We start from the raw sequence: 19324 nt of genomic DNA, 5'->3' as shown, positions 1-19324 counted from the left end.
AAAAAAAAAAAAAAAAAAAAAAAAAAAAAAAAAAAAAAAAAAGTTACTGCCTCTGGGCCAGGTGCCGTGGCTCACAACTGTAATCCCAGCACTTTGGGAGGCTGAGCCAGGCAGATCCCCTGAAGTCAGGAGTCAAGACCAGCCTGACCAATATGGTGAAACCTTGTCTCTACTAAAAATACAAAATTAGCAGGGCGTGGTGGTGCATGCCTGTAATCCTAGCTATTTGGGAGGCTGAGGCAGGGGAATCACTTGAACCCGCGAGGTGGACATTGCAGTGAGCCGAGATCGCGCCACTGGGCAACAAGAGCAAAACTCCGTCTCAAAAAAAAAAAAAAAAAAAAAAGTACTGCCTCTGGAGTAGGCTTGGTTTAGGTCCTAATCCTGCACCAGCTAGGTGTGTGAAAGTATCACCTCATTTATTTATTTGAGAGACAGAGTCTCGGCTCTGTTGCCCAGGCTGGAGAACAGTATCTCACTCAGTTCACTGCAGCCTCTGCCTCCTGGGTTCAAGTGATTCTCGTGCTTCAGTCACCCAAGAAGCTGGGACTACAGGTGTGTACAAATACGCCCGGCTAAGTTTTATAGTTTTCGTAGAGATGCTCTTTCACCATGTTGGCCAGGTTGGTCTCAAGCAATCTGCCCACCTTGGCCTCCCAAAGTGTTAGGGTTACAGGCATGAGTCACTGCGCCTGGCTGAAAATGACGTATTCATTCAGAACATCTCATGCTTTCAATAAACTTAAAAAAAAAATAGTGAAAGTACATTATTATTTAAAATGCATTATCTTGGCTGGATGCAGTGGCTCATGCCTGTAATCCCAGCACTTTGGGAGGCCAAGGCAGGAACATCCCTTGAGTTCTTGAGACACTTGTTTCTGGGCATAACTAGTTTCCCAAGAGGGATGTAATGGTTTAAAGAAATATATTTGGCCGGGTGTGGTGCCTCATGCCTGTAATCCCAGCACTTTGGGAGGCTGAGGCGGACAGATCGCGAGGTCACGAGTTCAAGACAACCTGGCCAATATGGTGAAACTCCAGCTCTACTAAAAAATACAAAAATTAGCCAGGCGTGGTGGCATGTGCCTGTAGTCCCAGCTACTCAGGAGGCTGGGGCAGGAGAATTGCTGGAACCTGGAAGACGGAGGTTGCAGTGAGCTGAGATCGTGCCACTGCACTGGGTGACAGTGTGAGACTCCATCTCAAAAATATAAAAATTAGCTGGGTGTGGTGGTGTGTGCCTGTACTCAAGTGAGGCAGGAGAATCACTTGAACCCAGGAGGCAGAGGCTGCAGTGAGCCGAGATCATGCCACTGCACTCTAGCCTGGTGACAGAGTGAGACTCCTTCTCAAAAAAAAAAAAAAAAAAAAAGCAAAAAACTCATATATAAAAATATATACGTATTTGTCAAAACTCATGGGATAGTAAATAAGCACCAACCTAGGAATTCCAGCTTACTATGGCAACTGTTCAAACCAATTAAGGTAGAAAACAGGGCAGAAATTAGGCTTTTTTCTTGGAATGCGTTATATTTTTCTAAAGAATGAAATTAATCCCTGAAGAGACCCAGTCCATCTCATTACTGTCTTACATATCCTTTCCCAATTCATAAAAATCTCTACCAACTACATCTGCAGTAAAAGTTGAATAATTTTCCAAAGAGCCAGCTGTTGGAAAAGGAGGGCCTTTTGGCATTCCCTTGTAATGTTAAGGGAGTTAGCTGGGATACTTTATTTACATCTGATTCACTTTGCTGCTGAGGTTAATGGAGTTAAAAAAAGGCTTCTACTAGCCGGGGCGTGGTGGCTCATGCCTGTAATCCCAGCACTCTGGGAGGCTGAGGCGGGTGGATCACGAGGTCAGGAGACTGAGACCATCCTGGCTAACATGGTGAAACCTCGTCTCTACTAAAAATAGAAAAAATTAGCTGGGCGTGGTGGTGAGCGCCTGTAGTCCCACCTACTCAGGAGGCTGAGGCAGGAGAATGGCGTGAACACGGGAGGTGGAGGTTGCAGTGAGCCAAGATTGCACCATTGCATTCCAGCCTGGGTGACAGAGCGAGACTCCATCTCAAAAAAAAAAAAAAAAAAAGTCTCCTACTAAGCATGCCAACCCTGAAACATGATGTTCTAGCTCAGATGATTTAATTTCCCCATAAAGGTCCCTGTTCACCTCGGCTCCTGCTGTGGTTTTTGCCCTTTCCCTCCCTGCCCCTGCAATCCCACCTCCAATGTAACCTCGTCCCTATGTCTAACCATACTCCTCTTGGCTCCCTCACCAGCAAGTGGTAAATTCTTCCTCACAGCACTCATGTGCCTGCTACCCCTTGTTAGAGGAAGGGACGGATCCAACTTTCATAGGGGTCTCTGACTGCTTATAGAGGGCATGCAATAGAAAAGCAACCCCCCAAACCAAAGCATATTAAAGAACTGCTCAAATCCAGCTTAACTTTAACATTTTATTTTGTGTAAAAAAGGGCAAATTTAGTGAATTATTTTCATCTTGTACACAAAGTTATAATTTTAATGCTTTTCACATCCATGCTGAAAATTTGCAATTTGGTAAAAATGAAAGGAACATAAATTTTTCCAAAGGAATTTTTCACGCCATTATATATACACTTCATGAGAAAGTTTCAAACACTTTCTCAATGATCACGAGTTACCAAGAAAATAAAAGATTAAATTTGTACAGATATTGATTTATATATCAAATACATACAGAAATGATGTAAAAACCTTATGCAGTTTACTTTGACCTCTGTCCTCAAAAGATTTGCCCAGGGACAGATGCTTTTCTTTTGTATAAATGACTGTGGCTTTATTTAAAATATGAAAATCAAAGGAAGAAACCCAGTTAAATCACAGTATTTTTAAAATCCCTTCCCAATATTAAAGGATCATTACCAATATATAGCACCATAATACAAATATTGATGGGAGAGGGTATTCACATCACGCAAAATTAATAATAATAATCAAAACAAACAAACACTGAAAACCCGTGTTAGTATCGTAGAATAAGGTGATAACAGCTTTAGCTTTCCTCATACACAGCAAGGAAAAGGTTAAAGAGTTTACACTACCAAAAGTCCCCAAATAAATCCTAACAGGGAAACAAAACAAAACAAAAACAAACCCAAGGTCAGCAGTTTTGAACCGTAAAACAGAATGGGGCGATTGAGTTGTACAACTGGAGTTATGGCTAAGACATAAATCTCCCCTGCATTAATTATTTTTCGGTTCGTCAGCAGGAGGAGTTAGTGTGTGAACAATGAAAGAGCGCTTTAGGTTGTGTTTAGACTGTAGGAAAGTCCTTACCAACCTTCAACTGTTGGTCAAGGGATCAAGACAAGAAACACTTCATGAATTAGGGAATTCTAAAACACTCAGAGCCTGGGTTTGCTACAGAATTGGAAGCTTATGAAACCGGGGTATAAATGAGCATTTCATAGATTACCAGGACTGACTAGCTCCAAATCCTCTCTCCTGGTTTATTCAGTTCCCCATGGAGCTCCTAAATCCAAGGTACTGGCAGAGTACACCATACAACAGGCTTCTTGTGCCTGTGCTGTGGAATTAGTCCTGGGTTTAATTCAGTGAGCCTGAGAATCAAGACTGCGGTAACCCTTGCTTTGGAATACTTCCAGGCTTTAAGTTTACGAGAAGATTTTTCAAAGTTAAAGATATGGGAAGTGTGAGGATGTCACATTTACAGTAGGTCCCTCTCAGCAATGTTAAGATAAATATCCAGTAATTTAACAGCTGAATTCACATATATTTGACACACGAGAATCAACTTGCGTTGATGTGATCTGCATTTATGCCCCTAAAGAGTCAGTATTAAGAAATGGTGACATGCGATTCCATACATTCTTACACTATAAAGTAACAAATTTTACTTCCAGTAGCTATTATAAAACCTTATGTTATTAACCCCTCTTGCATAGAATGAGGTAAACCTGTGCGTATTACCAATGCTATTATTCCCAAAAGTAGAGCAATATTTTAGAAAATAAATTGCTGGTTTTTTTTTTTTTTAAACGTTCTATGCATTTTAAAATTCAAACAAAAATCTTACCTAAAATGGTCTCCTGGGGCTTTCCATTAACATTTTTTAAAGCATTCCATAGGTTGAAGGACTGTAGAGGTTAATCACTTTGATTAATTTCTAATTAGCCCTACCTATATTCCAGAGGAGATGGTCAATATTACCACTCTGAAGAGGCCAGGCTAAGACCCAGAAGCACTTCTAGAACAGATGCAATTAATTCCTGAGAGTTTAGTTTATGAACCTCACTGGTAAACGCTAGAGAGCTCTCATTCAGTCACAACTCAGTAGAAAGTTAGAAAATGCAGAGAGCAAACCTTTCACCAATTTACCCTTGTATCCTTTTTTTTTTTAAAAGGAAGTCATGTGAATTTTAAAACAGGGAATGTTCAACATGGTCCAAATCAGTTATTATTAAAATAAATCCTGAATACAATTAAAGACAATCATATATATATATACGGAATTTTAAGAAAATTAAATTCTCTTTCAAATTAGTTTTCTACCAAATCCAGGACAGATAAAAGCAGAGCTGGAATGATTTTGAAATCTAAACTTATTTTGACTTTGAATAACTTTCGATTCGATTCTCCTAATACAGAACATCTGTTTTTGGTTGTGGTTATACCAAGTTGTTATTTCACAGACAGAGGGAAATAGCAGAGAACTGATCAGAATCCCTTTCGTGGGGTATTTTTTTAGAAAGGAAAATAAACTCAGAACAACATTGCATTTTCCCCAACCCCTCAACGTGTAGACTGAGATCCTGTATATCTTGTCAACCATTCCAGTTTAACACTTTAGTGTTAGGATAATTCTAATCATTTTTTTAATTAAAAGAGAACATATAAAAGTATCCAGAGTTCTTCCAGTTTCATATAGAACTCCAAATAAATTTTCACAGAATGAAAAATATTTCTGTACAAACATTTAAAATGGGCTGCAATAAAATGCCAACAAGCAGAAATAATGACCCCTTCCATGACCTATGTGGTGATGACCCCTCCCCTCCATGAGGAGTTCAGTTGCATATTTCTGCAGCAAAGGAAGCTGGAGATGTGACTGGCCTAACTTCTAAAAATCCCAAAATCTCCCAACAGGTACCAAAAAGGTTCATTTGTAATGACAGTTCATTTGCATTTAACACCTATATCCTTCTTAAATCATTTCCTTCAATCCTGCTACCTAAACTTTAATCTTACCAAAAAAGTTAGAATTTCAGTTCTTGTTAACAATGCACATAAATCCAAAGTTGGAAAATATTACAAAATTCTTTCAAAAGCTTCAAATACAACACAAAAATTGTCCATCTTTATAAATTGAAAATTTCCCACCCCACCCCCCGACTAAAATAGTTTCCCCACCCACCTGAAAAATGTGGAACTGAAATCTTCTATGTTTAGCAAAATGTCCCAGTAGAATAGCCCCCTGTACAGCTGGATTGATTATAAATCAGTCCTGTGTAAAATCCTTCCCCTCCCGCCCTCAGTTTCTGAGCCACCTCATGGCTCTTGTTTGATGTAGAAGTTGGCAGAGCCATTGCTTTCCTGATCAGACGCTCCTTGGAGGAAATTATAGTCCTCTCCATCCAGCAACTCCTCCTTCAGCTGCAGTGTCGTCACTGAATGGGAGAGAGAAACATATGCGCATTAAGGCTCTCTAGAGTACTCAGATTGCCTGTGATCTTCATGTTCCATCAGTTTCACAGTTATTAAGACTTCTTCATTTCTTCAGTAACTTCAAGTTAAGTCCCTAAAGTACGAGCATTCGGTTAATTTTAATTTTCAAGTACATTAGCAGTTAAGAAACATTCTGGAAAGGAACAGTACTGCATAATGCACACTGCACAATGGCCATCTTCAATGAAATGTTCGGGGTAATGGTGCTCACTAATCTGACTGGGATGAGAATTTTGTGATCAAGTATTCACTTTTATGTCGATGTTTGTACAAACAATGATGTAGTTCTTTCATGGTTCTTAAGTACAATCTTTTTTTTCTGAGATGGAGTCTTGCTCTGTCATCAGGCTGGAGTGCAGTGGAACAAACTCGGCTCACTGCAACCTCCACTTCCCGGTTCAAGCCATTCTCCTGCCTCAACCTCCCAAGTAGCTGGGACTACAGGCACATACCACCACACCTGGCTAATTTTTTGTATTTTAGTAGAGATGTGGCTTACCATATTGGCCAGGATGATCTCGATCTCCTGACCTTGTGATCTACCCGCCTTGGCCTCCCAAAGTCTGGGGATTACAGGCGTGAGCCACTGCGCCCGGCCTCTTAAGTACAATCTTAATTATCAACACAATAAATATGACTTTAATATATTATTAATCCCAAGGAGTTTTTTTTTTTTGAGACGGAGTCTCACTCTGTAGCCAGGCTGGAGTGCAGTGGTGTGATCTCGGCTCACTGCAACCTCTGCTTCCTGGGTTCAAGCGATTCTCCTGCCTCAGCACCTCGCCCCCTCCTCCTCCCCCCTGCCCCGAGTAGCTGGGACTACAGGCGCCCGCCACCACGCCCAGCTAATTTTTGTATTTTTAGTAGAGACAGGGTTTCATCATGTTGGCCAGGATGGTCTCGATCTCTTGACCTCGTGATCCGCCCGCCTCAGCCTCCCAAAGTGCTGGGATTACAGGTGTGAGCCACTGCGCCTGGCCCCAAGGAGTACTTTTATTAAAAAGATTATCTGAAGAAAAAGATATAAATCTGATGTTAAATCAAAACATTAAAAAAATTATAAATTATATAAGGATGTAACATACATTTAAAAAAAGTAAATCTGGGCTGGATGTGGTAGCAGCCTGGGCAATGTAGCAAATCCCCAGCTCTACAAAACACAAACAAAAAAAGCTGGGTATGGCTGTGCAAGCCTGTAGTCCCAGCTACTCAGGACTGAGGCAGGAGGATTGCTGGAGCCCAGGAGTTCGAGATTACAGTGACCTATGATTGTGTCATTGCACTCTAGCCTGAGTGACAGAGTGACACCCTGTGTACACCTCTTCTCCTACGAAGAAAAACGAGTATTAAACTCCTGAGCCGAGTGTGGTGGCTAATGCTTACAGTCCCAGCTATGTGGGAGGACAAGGCAGGGGGCCAGTTCAATGCTGAGTGCCTGCCTGAGTTCTTATCTGATGACTTACTCTTTAACGAAAACAGATTAACAGTATAGCCATGTTTCTGTAGGTCTTTAGTATGGAAAACAGTTTTTCAGTTTCATATCCCCAAAGTGCTGGGATTACAGGCGTGAGCCACCATGCCTGGCTGTGTTCGGGTTTCTTAAAGTTACTGTCTGGCTGGGCGCAGTGGCTCAAGCCTGTAATCCCAGCACTTTGGGAGGCCAAGACGGGCGGATCGCGAGGTCAAGAGATCGAGACCATCCTGGCTAACATGGTGAAACCCCATCTCTACTAAAAAACACAAAAAAATTAGCCAGGTATGGTGGTGGGTGCCTGTAGTCCCAGCTACTTGGGAGGCTGAGGCAGGAGAATGGTGTGAACCCAGGAGGCGGAAATTGCAGTGAGCCAAGATGGTGCCACTGTGCTCCAGCCTGGGCGACAGAGTGAGAAAGTTACTGTCTAACCAAAGTTGAGCTCAAATAATTTAAAGAACAGATGAAGTGGTCTTTTGTGCTAACACATCCACTGGAATCTAGTCCCATGGTGAGCAATGCTACCTTCTTTCCCAACTTCTTTAGCATACATGGATCTGCTAAATCAGAAGTCAGAAACTGCTTTTTCCACCCCTGCCTGGGCCCTGTGCTTTTTTATTTTTTATTTTTTTTTTGAGACACAGTCTTACTCCATCACCCAGGCTGGAGTGCAGTGGTGTGATCTCAGCTTACTGCAACTTCTGCCTCCCGCGTTCAAGTGATTCTCATGCCTCAGCCTCCCGAGTGGCTGGGATTACAGGTGTGCGCCACCAAGCCTGGCTAATTCTTTTGTATTTTTAGTAGAGATGGGGTTTTGCCATGTTGGCCAGGCTGGTCTTGAACTCCTAGCCAAATGTGATCCACCCATCTTGGCCTCCCGAAGTGTTTGGATTACAGGCGTGAGCCACCGTGCCTGGCCTCTTTATACATTTGAATGGTTCTTTACATATTTGACTGAGTATTTCCATACAAGAGATTTCACATGAAAATCTGAAAAGTAGATAGACTTGGAAACATGTGTGCAGCATCCTTAAAGAGCTGTGATCATTGGGAACTGACTGGCTACTTACTACCCCCTTAATCTGGGCAGCCTGAGATCTCTGTCCACCACAGAGCTCACTGCCCAGGTTGCCCACAATACTCACACAGGTAACCACCAGCCCCTGCAGGCATCTGGCTCCAGATCAAGAGTAAAAGTTCTTCGTTTTTCTCTATTATGTATCTTTTCATTAATAAATGAAGTGAGAGGATACATATATATGGGATGTAAATTGGAAACTGCTCATACAGAGAAAAAAGTCAATTGATGAGGAGAATGAGAACTCAGCAGAGTATCTGGATAGGTAGTATGCCATTTAAGTTTTTCTTTTTTTTTTTTTTTTTGAGACGGAGTCTCGCTCTGTCGCCCAGGCTGGAGTGCAGTGGCTGGATCTCAGCTCACTGCAAGCTCCACCTCCCGGGTTTACGCCATTCTCCTGCCTCAGCCTCCCGAGTAGCTGGGACTACAGGCGCCCGCCACCTCGCCCGGCTAGTTTTTTGTATTTTTTAGTAGAGACGGGGTTTCACCGTGTTAGCCAGGATGGTCTCGATCTCCTGACCTCGTGATCCGCCCGTCTCGGCCTCCCAAAGTGCTGGGATTACAGGCTTGAGCCACCGCGCCCGGCCTGCCATTTAAGTTTTTCATGAAGGAATGGCAGTGTCATCATGTGGAACAATATTAAATTTGTTACAACTTTTAAAGTCAAATAGTACAGTCAGAAAAATACTTCATGTCTTTATTTTTTTAGTAGAGATGGGGTTTCACCATGTTGGTGAGGCTGGTCTTGAACTACTGACCTCGTGATCCTCCCACCTCAGCCTTCCAAAGTGCTGGGATTATACTTTGTAGGGATTGTTTCTACTCTTCGAGAGGCTGGTAATACTAGTTCTGACTCTCAAATTTAAAACAAGACAAAGTAAAAGATGTGCCTCGCCCATGTCTTGATTTTAGTTACAAGCAATTAGTTTAAAAATAATGGCTGTTGACATCTTACTTGCTAATTTAAAGAATAATCTTTTTTTTTTTTTTTTTTTTTAAGATAGTCTCGCTCTGTTGCCTAGGCTGGAGTGCAGTGGCACAATTTCAGCTCACTGCAACCTCCGCCTCCCAGGTTCAAGTGATTCTCCTGCCTTAGCCTCCCAAGTAGCTGGGATTACAGGCGTGTAACACCACACCTGGCTAATTTTTGTATTTTTAGTAGAGATGAGGTTTCCTCATTTTGGCCAGGCTGGTTTCGAATTTGGTTTCCTCATTTGGCCAGGCTGATCTCAGGTGGTCCACCTGCCTCAGCCTCCCAAAGTGCTGGGATTACAGGCGTGAGCCACTGCGCCTGGCCAAGAATAATCTTTTGAGAGATGGCAATTTATTTTATTTGGTACTGGTTTTGGCATTGGTGATCAAAAATTTAACAGGCCAAAGACAGAAAAGTGAATACGTTATGCATATAATCATAGCAAACACCCATCAGACTGTTCAAAGGTACAGCAAACGAGACTGTGCAGTTAGTTCTTCCTTTCATTAAAAAAATTACTTAATATAAATAAAAATGCTTTTATGAGGAATGACATCAAATGTATGACAGTTATCCTTCAAATCTAGCCAGCGTGCAGTCATTCAGCATGAGGGCCATTTTAACAATACCGAGAAAATACATACATGGAAAGGAAAACAAAACCCAAGTTTCATTAAAGGTGCAGTACCCACAATAAAAGGTTGATTAAAACAGTATCTTGTTCTATGATGACTGGATGGCTAAATGAATGAGAAAAGAATTACTGTGCTTCAAGATCAAGCTCATTCAAACGCATGTTTTTCAAAAAAATGTAAGAAAGGTAAGTTGAGATTCTAAAGCCTATCCTGAAGCTATATGCATTACTGCTAACAACAAATTTCTGGATTATGCTTCTAGTCATGTTAAAATATGAAAATGATGTGCTAAAAAAAGTAACTCAAGATAAAGGTGAAACATTCACTCAGATGCGCAATGTTTTAATGCAAAGTTTCATTGTTTTCATGGAATCTAAAACAAAGCCTGTCTGGTTATCTTCACATAAATCATTTCTCCTTTCCAGGTCTTCTCAATAAATGATGGATGAAATAAAACAAATCCTGTGGTTGAAAGTCACTTTCCACACAAATGCCTTTTCTTAGCTCTGTTTTTAGAAGGAAGTCACTCTGTTGACACTAATCACTAACATTTCAGGAGATAAGCTAACCGAAATCACATTTTTCCAGCTACGAAGCTCGTAAATAATAAACTCTCTCAACCGCTAATTAAACCATAGCTTTCAGATAGTTAAGGTACCAATGCAGTCCCTACTTAGTTTCATCAGGGAAAAATCACACCAAGCCCCACCAGTTGTGCCCTAGCTCAGAAGATACTATAGACACCAGTGGAAGAAGGAAGTCACGTAGGAGGCCGGGTAGTTTCCATCTAGTAGGTCTACTCTAAATTCTTGGGTTTTGCCAGTGCCAGACGTTCTGTTTTAAATGAACCAGTAACCTATCACAAAATGTGACATATATCTTCAAAACCAGCCTCATGCTTAAAGAAAATACATCCAAGATCCAACAAAAGCTCAAATATATTTGAAACTCACAATATCCATACTTAATTAAGTAATGCAAGACTATTTCATAAATAAGTGCAAAAATAAAAAAACTTAGACAAGAAAAGAAACTGGAACGCTCTTTAGACTTTGAACATTTTTCCATTAAAGAGCAGGTAACATTGGATTTACAATCCTAATTAGTTTTTCATACAAAAGTAGTAGTGTAATTTCCTCTGTATGTAAGAATATCACAGTGATCTTCAGAGAAACAGAGTGGGAAGGGGGCAAGGTGGCCTAACACATTGTGAAGGAGGGAAAAGCTAAAGAACATATCCTAAAATGGCAAAAAAAAAAAACCCCAAACAACCAACAACGGAAACAAACAAGAAAACCCCCATAGGTGCAAAAATATTAGCAAACAGAAGAAGAAGAAGAAAACAGAGCTAGGTAACAAAAGTCTCACCTAGGTTTTCAACATACAAGACATTTTAAAGAATGCTGATTAGAGAAAACAGTTTAGTCTAAAAGCAATAGTTAGCATATAGCAGAACACATGCCAAAGCAGGTATAACTTTGGCTTTGAAGCTGTATGATCTGATCTGTACTCAGGCCTGAAGTTCATCATGCCTAAGTGAAGTCCTCATACCCTATGATAATACCATGCTTGTTCTTAGTAATTACAAAGGGCAAAGCCTTCTGTAGTCTTCCTTATCATCTACTACCTTGGCCTAACCAATTAAACTCAAATCAAATGCCACTGACTACTTAATCACTATACATACATAATCATGAACTTATGGAAATAAAAAAATTATGCAGGTATTCAATTTCCAAATTTGTTATTCAACTAAGATTGTGATCAATGTTACTGCGAAAACTAAAATTAAACTGGAACTCAAAACATATCCTTTCCATGAATGAGACACTATGAAATGTTATGAACAAAGCCTTTTCTGTCTTTTTAATCGGACTTATCCCTAATGACACACTTTGTTCCCAGGTCAAGTCACATACAATTCTGCAATGCGGAATGTTCAAAAACCATGAAATATTCCAAGTTGTCTCACAATTCCAACTACCCTTATTTGAAGCTCGGAACTATTTTATAACAAAGTAAAAATCCTTCCCTGACGTTTGGTCTTAGTGAAGTGACTACTAAGGACTAGTGAAATGAATTCTTTAGTTGAAAGAAAAAGAAAAAAAATCCAATGAGTCAGCATCTGTCATGCCAGACCATGCTTTGTCTCCCACCACCCTACCCAGTACTTTTACCCTCTGAAGTACCTGAGATGCTGATGTGACTAATTACCTGTTTTGAGGCTGGGACTGAACTCTCGGCTAGTGCTGGGAGGTGGGAAGGCCTCCGGGGCTGTCTGTGCTGGAAGGGTTCGATATGGAGGAGGAGTCAACTCTTCGTCACCAGAGAAGCTCCTCCGCACCCCACCTGTCATGGGCAGGCTCGACAAACTGACAGGCTTCTTCCCAATTGGCATCTTCCTCTCTAAATATCAAGTCAGACTAAAGTAAGCTTTCACTTACATGTGTGGTAAGAAAAGTGCATTATATAACTAGGAAAGCTGTGCTGCACAGGACACTCTGAAAAGAGAACCAATTATGCAAAGTTTGTATTTCTGAAAACAAGGAAGAGAGAGTGAGTGTGTGTGTTGGGGGAGATTGTTTCTACTCTGAGCGTCTGGTAATACTAGTTCTGACTCTCAAATTTAAAACAAGACAAAGTAAAATGAATTACAGAGAGCTTTAAGAACAGCTGGCTAATTTCTTTCAAGAACGTCTCTGCTTGAGATGGGGTAAAAACCCAAAGGAAGAAAGAAAGGGTCTTAAAACACTACTTTTAGGGTAGCATTTCATAGCTCATATAAGCCCAAACACTGGTTGGAGAAATCAAAGTAAAACAGTTTAAATGTATTATCTGGGTGTAGGATGTTATTGGTATGAAATGTGCTCCCCTAACTTTTTAGTTCACAATTCACTCTTTTAGAAAACACAATTCTTGTTCTAAAAAGTACTTCCAAATTCAAAGCTTACTGCCTGCACATTCTTAAGCAATCTGATTTCTTCTGAAACAAATTTATCAGGCTGGGCATGGTGGCTTATGCCTGTAATCCCAGCACCTTGGGATGCCAAGGCAGAAGAATGAGGATGGTTTCAGGCCAGGAGTTTAAGAACAGCCTGGGCAACAGAGTGAGACCCATCTCTACAAAAAATAAAAAAAATTAGCTGGGCAATGCCAGAGTCTGAGGTGGGAGATTTGCTTGAGCCCAGGGATTCAAGGCTGCAGTAAGCTATGATTGCACCACAGTGCTCCAGGCTGGGCAATAAAGTGAGATCTTAAAAAAAAAAAAAAAAAAAGTATCACACCCTTCAGCTATAGTTTCCTATACAAATATAATCCTTTCAAGACACATATAATGCTTTTGCCAACCAAAAAAAAAAAATACTCTGAACTCTGCAAATATTGAAGAATCAAGTATAGTACATTAATCATACTGAAAGCTGAAGGATCAGCAGGGTACAGTGGCTCATGCCGGTAATCCCAGCACTTTGGGAGGCTGAGGCAGGTGGATCACTTGAGGTCAGGAGTTCAAGACCAGCCTGGCCAACATGGCGAAACTCTGTCTCTACTAAAAATATAAAAATTAGCAGTGAGTAGTGGTACATGCCTGTAATCCCACTACTTGGGAGGCTGAAGCAGGAGAATCACTTGAACTCGGGAGGTGGAGGTTGTGGCGAGCCAACATTACACCACTGCACTCCAGCCTGGGAGACAGAGCAAGATCCTGTCTCAAAAAAAAAAAAAAAAAGTGGAAGGATCCTTATCTTTGTGACTGAGTTATGTCTGTTTTCTTCCAGATGATAGAATAAACCAAGTAAGAGCAATAAAAAACTACGCTTCACAAAATCAAAACTAAAAGATAAATATAAGCCACACACTATTCCTATGTAAAATGATGTGGGATTTAAGCTGTTATTGAGTAGATTCAATTCTCAAGAGCCAAACCAAAATCACAAGCAGCAAAAACTTCAGACTTTTTCCTAATATACTACATACTCGAGATAAAAACGCAAGGAGTAATGTCCAACTCTTACTACTTACAGTAGTCCCTGAAAATGGTGAGATTTAAAGCAGAAACCAGTGCTGCTTTTCCCGCTCTAGAATTACCACATCTTAAGGAAAAGAGGCTTTTGAGACTAGAGAGTGTATATGATCCTTGTGGCAGAACCTTATACTTATTCTCAAAAGTGTTAGTAATTATCCATCCTTCGTGGCATGAACACAACCTACTACAAACCAAGCTAGACCAATGAAGCTAATCAGCTGTTTCTGCACAATAAGCACTACCAAAGAATATACCACTAACAGATGATCTTAAGTTCAAAAAGACCAACAAGCTATACGATGAAACAACAGAGCCAGAATATGATAATTTATCAAGGCAAACGTAAAAACAAACAAAAGGTTTTATAGCCCATCTGATACTGATATCAGTTTGCCTGCAATGGATGACAGGTTTCTAAACCCCAAATACTTATTTGTGTAACTAAAGCTTAATGAGAAAACTTTCTAACAAACTGTTTGCTAATAGAAAAAAATAAGAGGAGGCAGCACCATGAGTGAAAGCTGCTGCTTAATGCGGCACTACACTTCCTTATCCTCAATTCCAACATTCAAAAAGGTTTTTTTTTTTTTTTGAGACGGAGTCTTGCTTTGTCACCCAGGCTGGAGTGCAGTGGTGCAATCTCGGCTCACTGCAAGCTCCGCCTCCCGGGTTCAGGCCATTCTCCTGCCTCAGCCTCCCGAGTAGCTGGGACTACAGGTGCCCGCCACCACGCCTGGCTTTTTTTTTTTTTTGTATTTTCAGTAGAGACAGGGTTTCTCCATGTTGGTCAGGCTGGTCTTGAACTCCTGACCTCAGGTGATCCGCCCGCCTCGGCCTCCCAAAGGGCTGGGATTACAGGCGTGAGCCACTGCGCCTGGCCTCAGGAAGTTTTTTAAAAAAAACTTTGGCAACAAAGCCGTACCTCAGTTGGTGACACCACTTATAATTTTTTTTTTGGGTCATTTAATGTAAATATTTATATATATATTTGCTTTAGAAAGTGCTTCAGTCTGGAGTGTTAAATAATGTATGTTACACAGACTATATTCTCTTCTAAAATCCAAAAAATTCTCAATTCCAAAGCACATCTGGTCCCAAGGGCATCTAATGAGGTACTGTGGATCCACAGTTCTTTTCTATGTCCAAAGGACAATTTAAAGGTATTAGAGATGATGTCATGCTATTAGGAAATAGTAAAACATTATTAGTTAGAGAATATGTTACATGTAGTCCAAAATTCATTTTTTCAGTGAATCCAGAACTCTAGTAATGGTAAATATCACTAAAAACTGGGGTGTTGATACTTCTTCATTAATTACACATTTCTTTCCATGTTCCCAGCCCATTAATTCAAAACAGTTTAAACCCAAGTCAGAAACAAATTCTACAAGAGTCACGCTGAAGGAGGCAAACGAATTGTCTACACAAAGCTCACAGATTAGTTCTAAAAAGCAATGTCATATAGCCACTGAGTAATAAAAACCATTTTTAATTTGACATCTTGGAAAGAAAATTCTGAAATTCCAAAGTCTTATCCAACAGAAAGTGAAAGCAGACTTGTTATTTACTTCACAGAAAGCTTAGTGGTCATACCTGCTATTGTCAGCCCACTGACATAAATGAAGTTCCCATGTGAATTCTTGCTACCCACTTACATATATGAGAATTCCCTTTCATCAGGCTGGTTTGGTAATGCTCCCTAAAGTTCTTTTAGGTGAGTATCAGACCTGGCAAGCAGCTGGTGGGCAAAATAATTCTGAGCCTGTGGGAGGCTTGTGCCTATAAACGAGAGGTCAAGAGACAGGCCGGTAGGTTGCTACTTCTGTGTGGCTGACATGGCTTTTGTGCTGGGAGAAAACCTATTTTTCAAAGTACCACTAGAGTGGACAGCAGAAATTTTTTAGTTTCCCACTTAACAAGCAAACATCAGAAAGTTTAGAACAGAGTGTATTTGATTCTTCTTGCCACTTCAGTCTCTAGGTTGTAACTGAGGCAGATTGGCACGTACCTGAGCACATTTGGCAAATCAGCTGGAAAAATCTGTTTCAGTTTTAATCCTCAAGTGTACTTTTACATTTTTTAAATAGCTTGTTTTCTTTCTTTTTTTGTTCTTAGAGATGGGATCTTGCCATGTTGCCCAGGCTGGTCTAAAGCTATCCGCCCGCCTTGGCCTCCCAAAGTTGCTGGGATTACAGGCATGAGTCACTGCGTCCAGTCCAACTTAAAAAGTATCTTTAAATAAAAATTGGCCAGACTCAGAGGATCACACCTGTAATCCCAGCACTTTGGGAGGCTGAGGCAGTGGATGGATCGCTTGAACCCAGGAGTTTGAGACCAGCCTGGGCAACATGGTGCATGGTGAGACCACCATTTTTGTAAAAATATAAAAACTAGCTGGACATGGTGGTATACTCCTGTAGTCCCAGCTACTCCAGGGGCTGAGGTGGGCGAATTGCTTGTACCCGGGAAGTCGAGGCTGCAGTGAGCCAAGATCATACCACTGCATTCCAGCCTGGGCGAGAGACTGAGACTCTGTCTCAAAAAAAAAAAAAAAAAAAAAAAAAAAAAATATATATATATATATATATATATAACCTTATCTGAGAATGAAATGAAATATGGCCAGGTGTGGTGGCTCATGTCTGTAATCCCAGGACTTTGGGAGGCTGAGGCAGGCAGATCACTTGAGCCTGGAAGTTTGAGACCAGTTTGGGCAACATGGCAAGGCTCTGTCTCTACAAAAAAGACAAAAATTAGCTGAGTGTGTGGCAACACATACCTGTGGTTCAAGCTACTCAGGAAGCTGGGGTGGGAGGACTGCTTGAGCCAGGGAAAGTCAAGGCTGTAGTGAGTGGAGATTGTGCCACTGCACTCCATTCCAGCCTGGGCAACAAGGTAAGACCTTGTCTCTCACACACACACACACACACACACACATACACACATACACAAAAGAATGAAATATTCTCTGACAAGTTTTATGAAGAGAGAAGCTATGGTTTTCTATGATGGGGAATTAGATTTAAAAAAATCAAATATAGTTAACAATATATTTTATATTACTTTGGCTTATGCCAACAATTCACTGTAAGGTAAAACATAGCATAGAAAAAAATTTTTTTTTTTTGAGATGGAGTTTCGCTCTTGTTGCCTAGACTAGAGTGCAATGGCACGATCTCGGTTCACCTCAACCTCTGCCTCCTGGGTTCAAGTGATTCTCCTGCCTCAGCCTCCCAGGTTCAAGTGATTCTCCTGCCTCAGCCTCCCAAGTAGCTGGGATTACAGGCATGAGTCACCACACCTGGCTAATTTTTTAGTATAGAAAGCATTTCTAGAAAGATTTGGTAAAGCTTGTTTGCCATCAACTTGGATTTCTTACCAGTATCACTCCAGAAAGTTTTGCTTTCTAAGAAAAATGGGTTTATTAGGCTTCACATCTACTGTAAGCATCAAGCATCTGCTAATGTTTTTTTGTTTGTTTTTTTGGGATAGAGTCTTGCTGTGTTGCCCAAGCTGGAGGTAGTGGCGCAATCTTGGCTCACTGCAACCTCTGCCTCCCAGGTTCACGCGATTCTCCTGCCTCAGCCTCCTAAGTAGCTGGGACTACAGACGCCTGCCACCACACCTGGCGTATTTTTTGTATTTTTGGTGGAGACAGGTTTCACCGTGTTAGCCAGAATGGTCTCGATCTCCTGACCTTGTGATCCGCCCGCCTCAGCCTCCTAAAGTGCTGGGATTACAGGCGTGAGCCACTGCACCCGGCTGCTAATTTTTCTTTTTAAATAAAGTTTTTAAAAAGGATTAAATTTTAGTAGGTTTTACATATTATTTCAAGAGTCATTCACAGGCTCTATTCTTTACCACGTATACTTTAAATACTGTGGTAATCATTTCTCCTGTCAGTAAAACATCAGTGTTTCTCATTATTGCAAGGGTTTGCCTTTTATGGCATACTGCACCTTTAAGCACAATACATAACGCACAATCATCAGTTCTCACAAGAGATAGCATTTTCTGTCCAAGAACACTGTGACTCCAATTAGTTAACAATTAGAAAATGTATGTGAACACCACGTGGTGACCCACTTTTCTTATGTCCTTTGTATTGCTGGGACTTAGCCTTTTTCTTCTGTTTTGATGAAGCTGATTGGTTTTCTCTTGATGCTGAAAAATAAAAGGGAAAATTGGTACCAGATAATTGTTTACAATTTAGATGATACAGTTGTCTAGATACAACTTAGATGAACTATCTTTACCAAGACTTATTTAAGTACATCATGGTCTGAAAATAAGGATACTTGTTCCTACAAAACCACAGCCTCAAAATGAGACAGATTCCACTATTTACTCGAAACCATTTATTACATACCAATAAACTTTTAGTCTGTAATTTTTAACTCACTAAAATAGTAAGTCTAGTTTAATTTGGTGACTGTTGTGTTTCTATAGTCATTATGTAACTGACTATTGGATTCACACTGCCATGGTACACATGGTCTGATTCTGTGATATTGTTGTTGAGTCTTAATGTCTTACCTGGCAACCAATCAGACATAGGTATATTCTTGTCCTGTGAGCTCAAAAGATGACTTATGTGAGATAGTCCTCTGGAGAATTGCTGATTTTTACAAAAGGACACCTTTTCTGTATACCAACTTACACTGTGATGCTGGAGGCTGTAGTTGATATCCAGTTAACTGACACCACCCTACAGGATAGAGGTCAGGGGACTCACAGTCTACCCACTGATCATACTCTTCTTCCCATCCATCAAAATGTATCCTCAAGAGACGATGAATAATTCGAGTTACTGTGGCTACACATATTAAACGTGGCTCCATGAGATCTACTGCTTCTAATTTCATTCCTACACGAAATCCGTGATTTGGAACATCCTGACACAGAGAAGAAAACATTAATATTGGTATAAAGAAAGAATGTGCAACCCTACTACCATTAAGAAAGCAAAAAACAGAAGCGACAAGGTAAATAACGTAATTTAAACCACAAATTCCAAATAAATTCTTTAACTATTTAAACATAATATGAAGGTGAAGCATTGAAAAACTAGTTAGGAAAAGTATTCATTTCGTTTTCATTCGGATTAAACATGAAACATAGTTTGGAAACAAGTTTTGATTCCTAGGTAAAGAAAATATTCATATTGTTTCATTGCTATATATCTGTTTATATTATATCTCCAATGAGAAATTCTAATATAAAGCAAAGACATTTTTATGAACATAAATTGTATTTGTGGGGCATTAATAAGTCCTCACATAATTATGCTGCCATTTAAATTTACCTTATTAAATAGTTTTACTGGTGCTGCAATGGAGCCAGTTTCCCTGAGGTAGTCAAACCATTTAAAAGGAAGTTTTGTGTAACCTAAAAAACACAACTGGTTTAACTA

The 19324-nt window shown here is 40.4% G+C and overlaps 1 protein-coding gene across 1 annotated transcript in view; it reads right to left on the bottom strand.

Moving 5' to 3' along the window:
- Window positions 1-2445: 2445 nt before the first annotated feature.
- The window catches only part of MBTD1 (mbt domain containing 1), an 85501-nt gene continuing 68622 nt past the window's right edge, over window positions 2446-19324 (bottom strand). The window contains exons 13-16 of the mRNA XM_025361013.1: window positions 19217-19299; window positions 18572-18806; window positions 17998-18075; window positions 2446-5672 (exon numbers count right to left, since the gene is read on the bottom strand). Coding sequence (XP_025216798.1) covers window positions 5554-5672; window positions 17998-18075; window positions 18572-18806; window positions 19217-19299 — 515 coding nt within the window. The 3' untranslated portion in view covers window positions 2446-5553. The remainder of the gene's footprint in view (window positions 5673-17997; window positions 18076-18571; window positions 18807-19216; window positions 19300-19324) is intronic.

Source organism: Theropithecus gelada, chromosome 16, assembly GCF_003255815.1.
Source record: "Theropithecus gelada isolate Dixy chromosome 16, Tgel_1.0, whole genome shotgun sequence".
Classification (NCBI taxonomy): domain Eukaryota; kingdom Metazoa; phylum Chordata; class Mammalia; order Primates; family Cercopithecidae; genus Theropithecus; species Theropithecus gelada.
The sequence above is the reverse complement of the archived record's forward strand: the minus strand, read 5'-3'. Positions and strand labels throughout refer to the sequence as shown.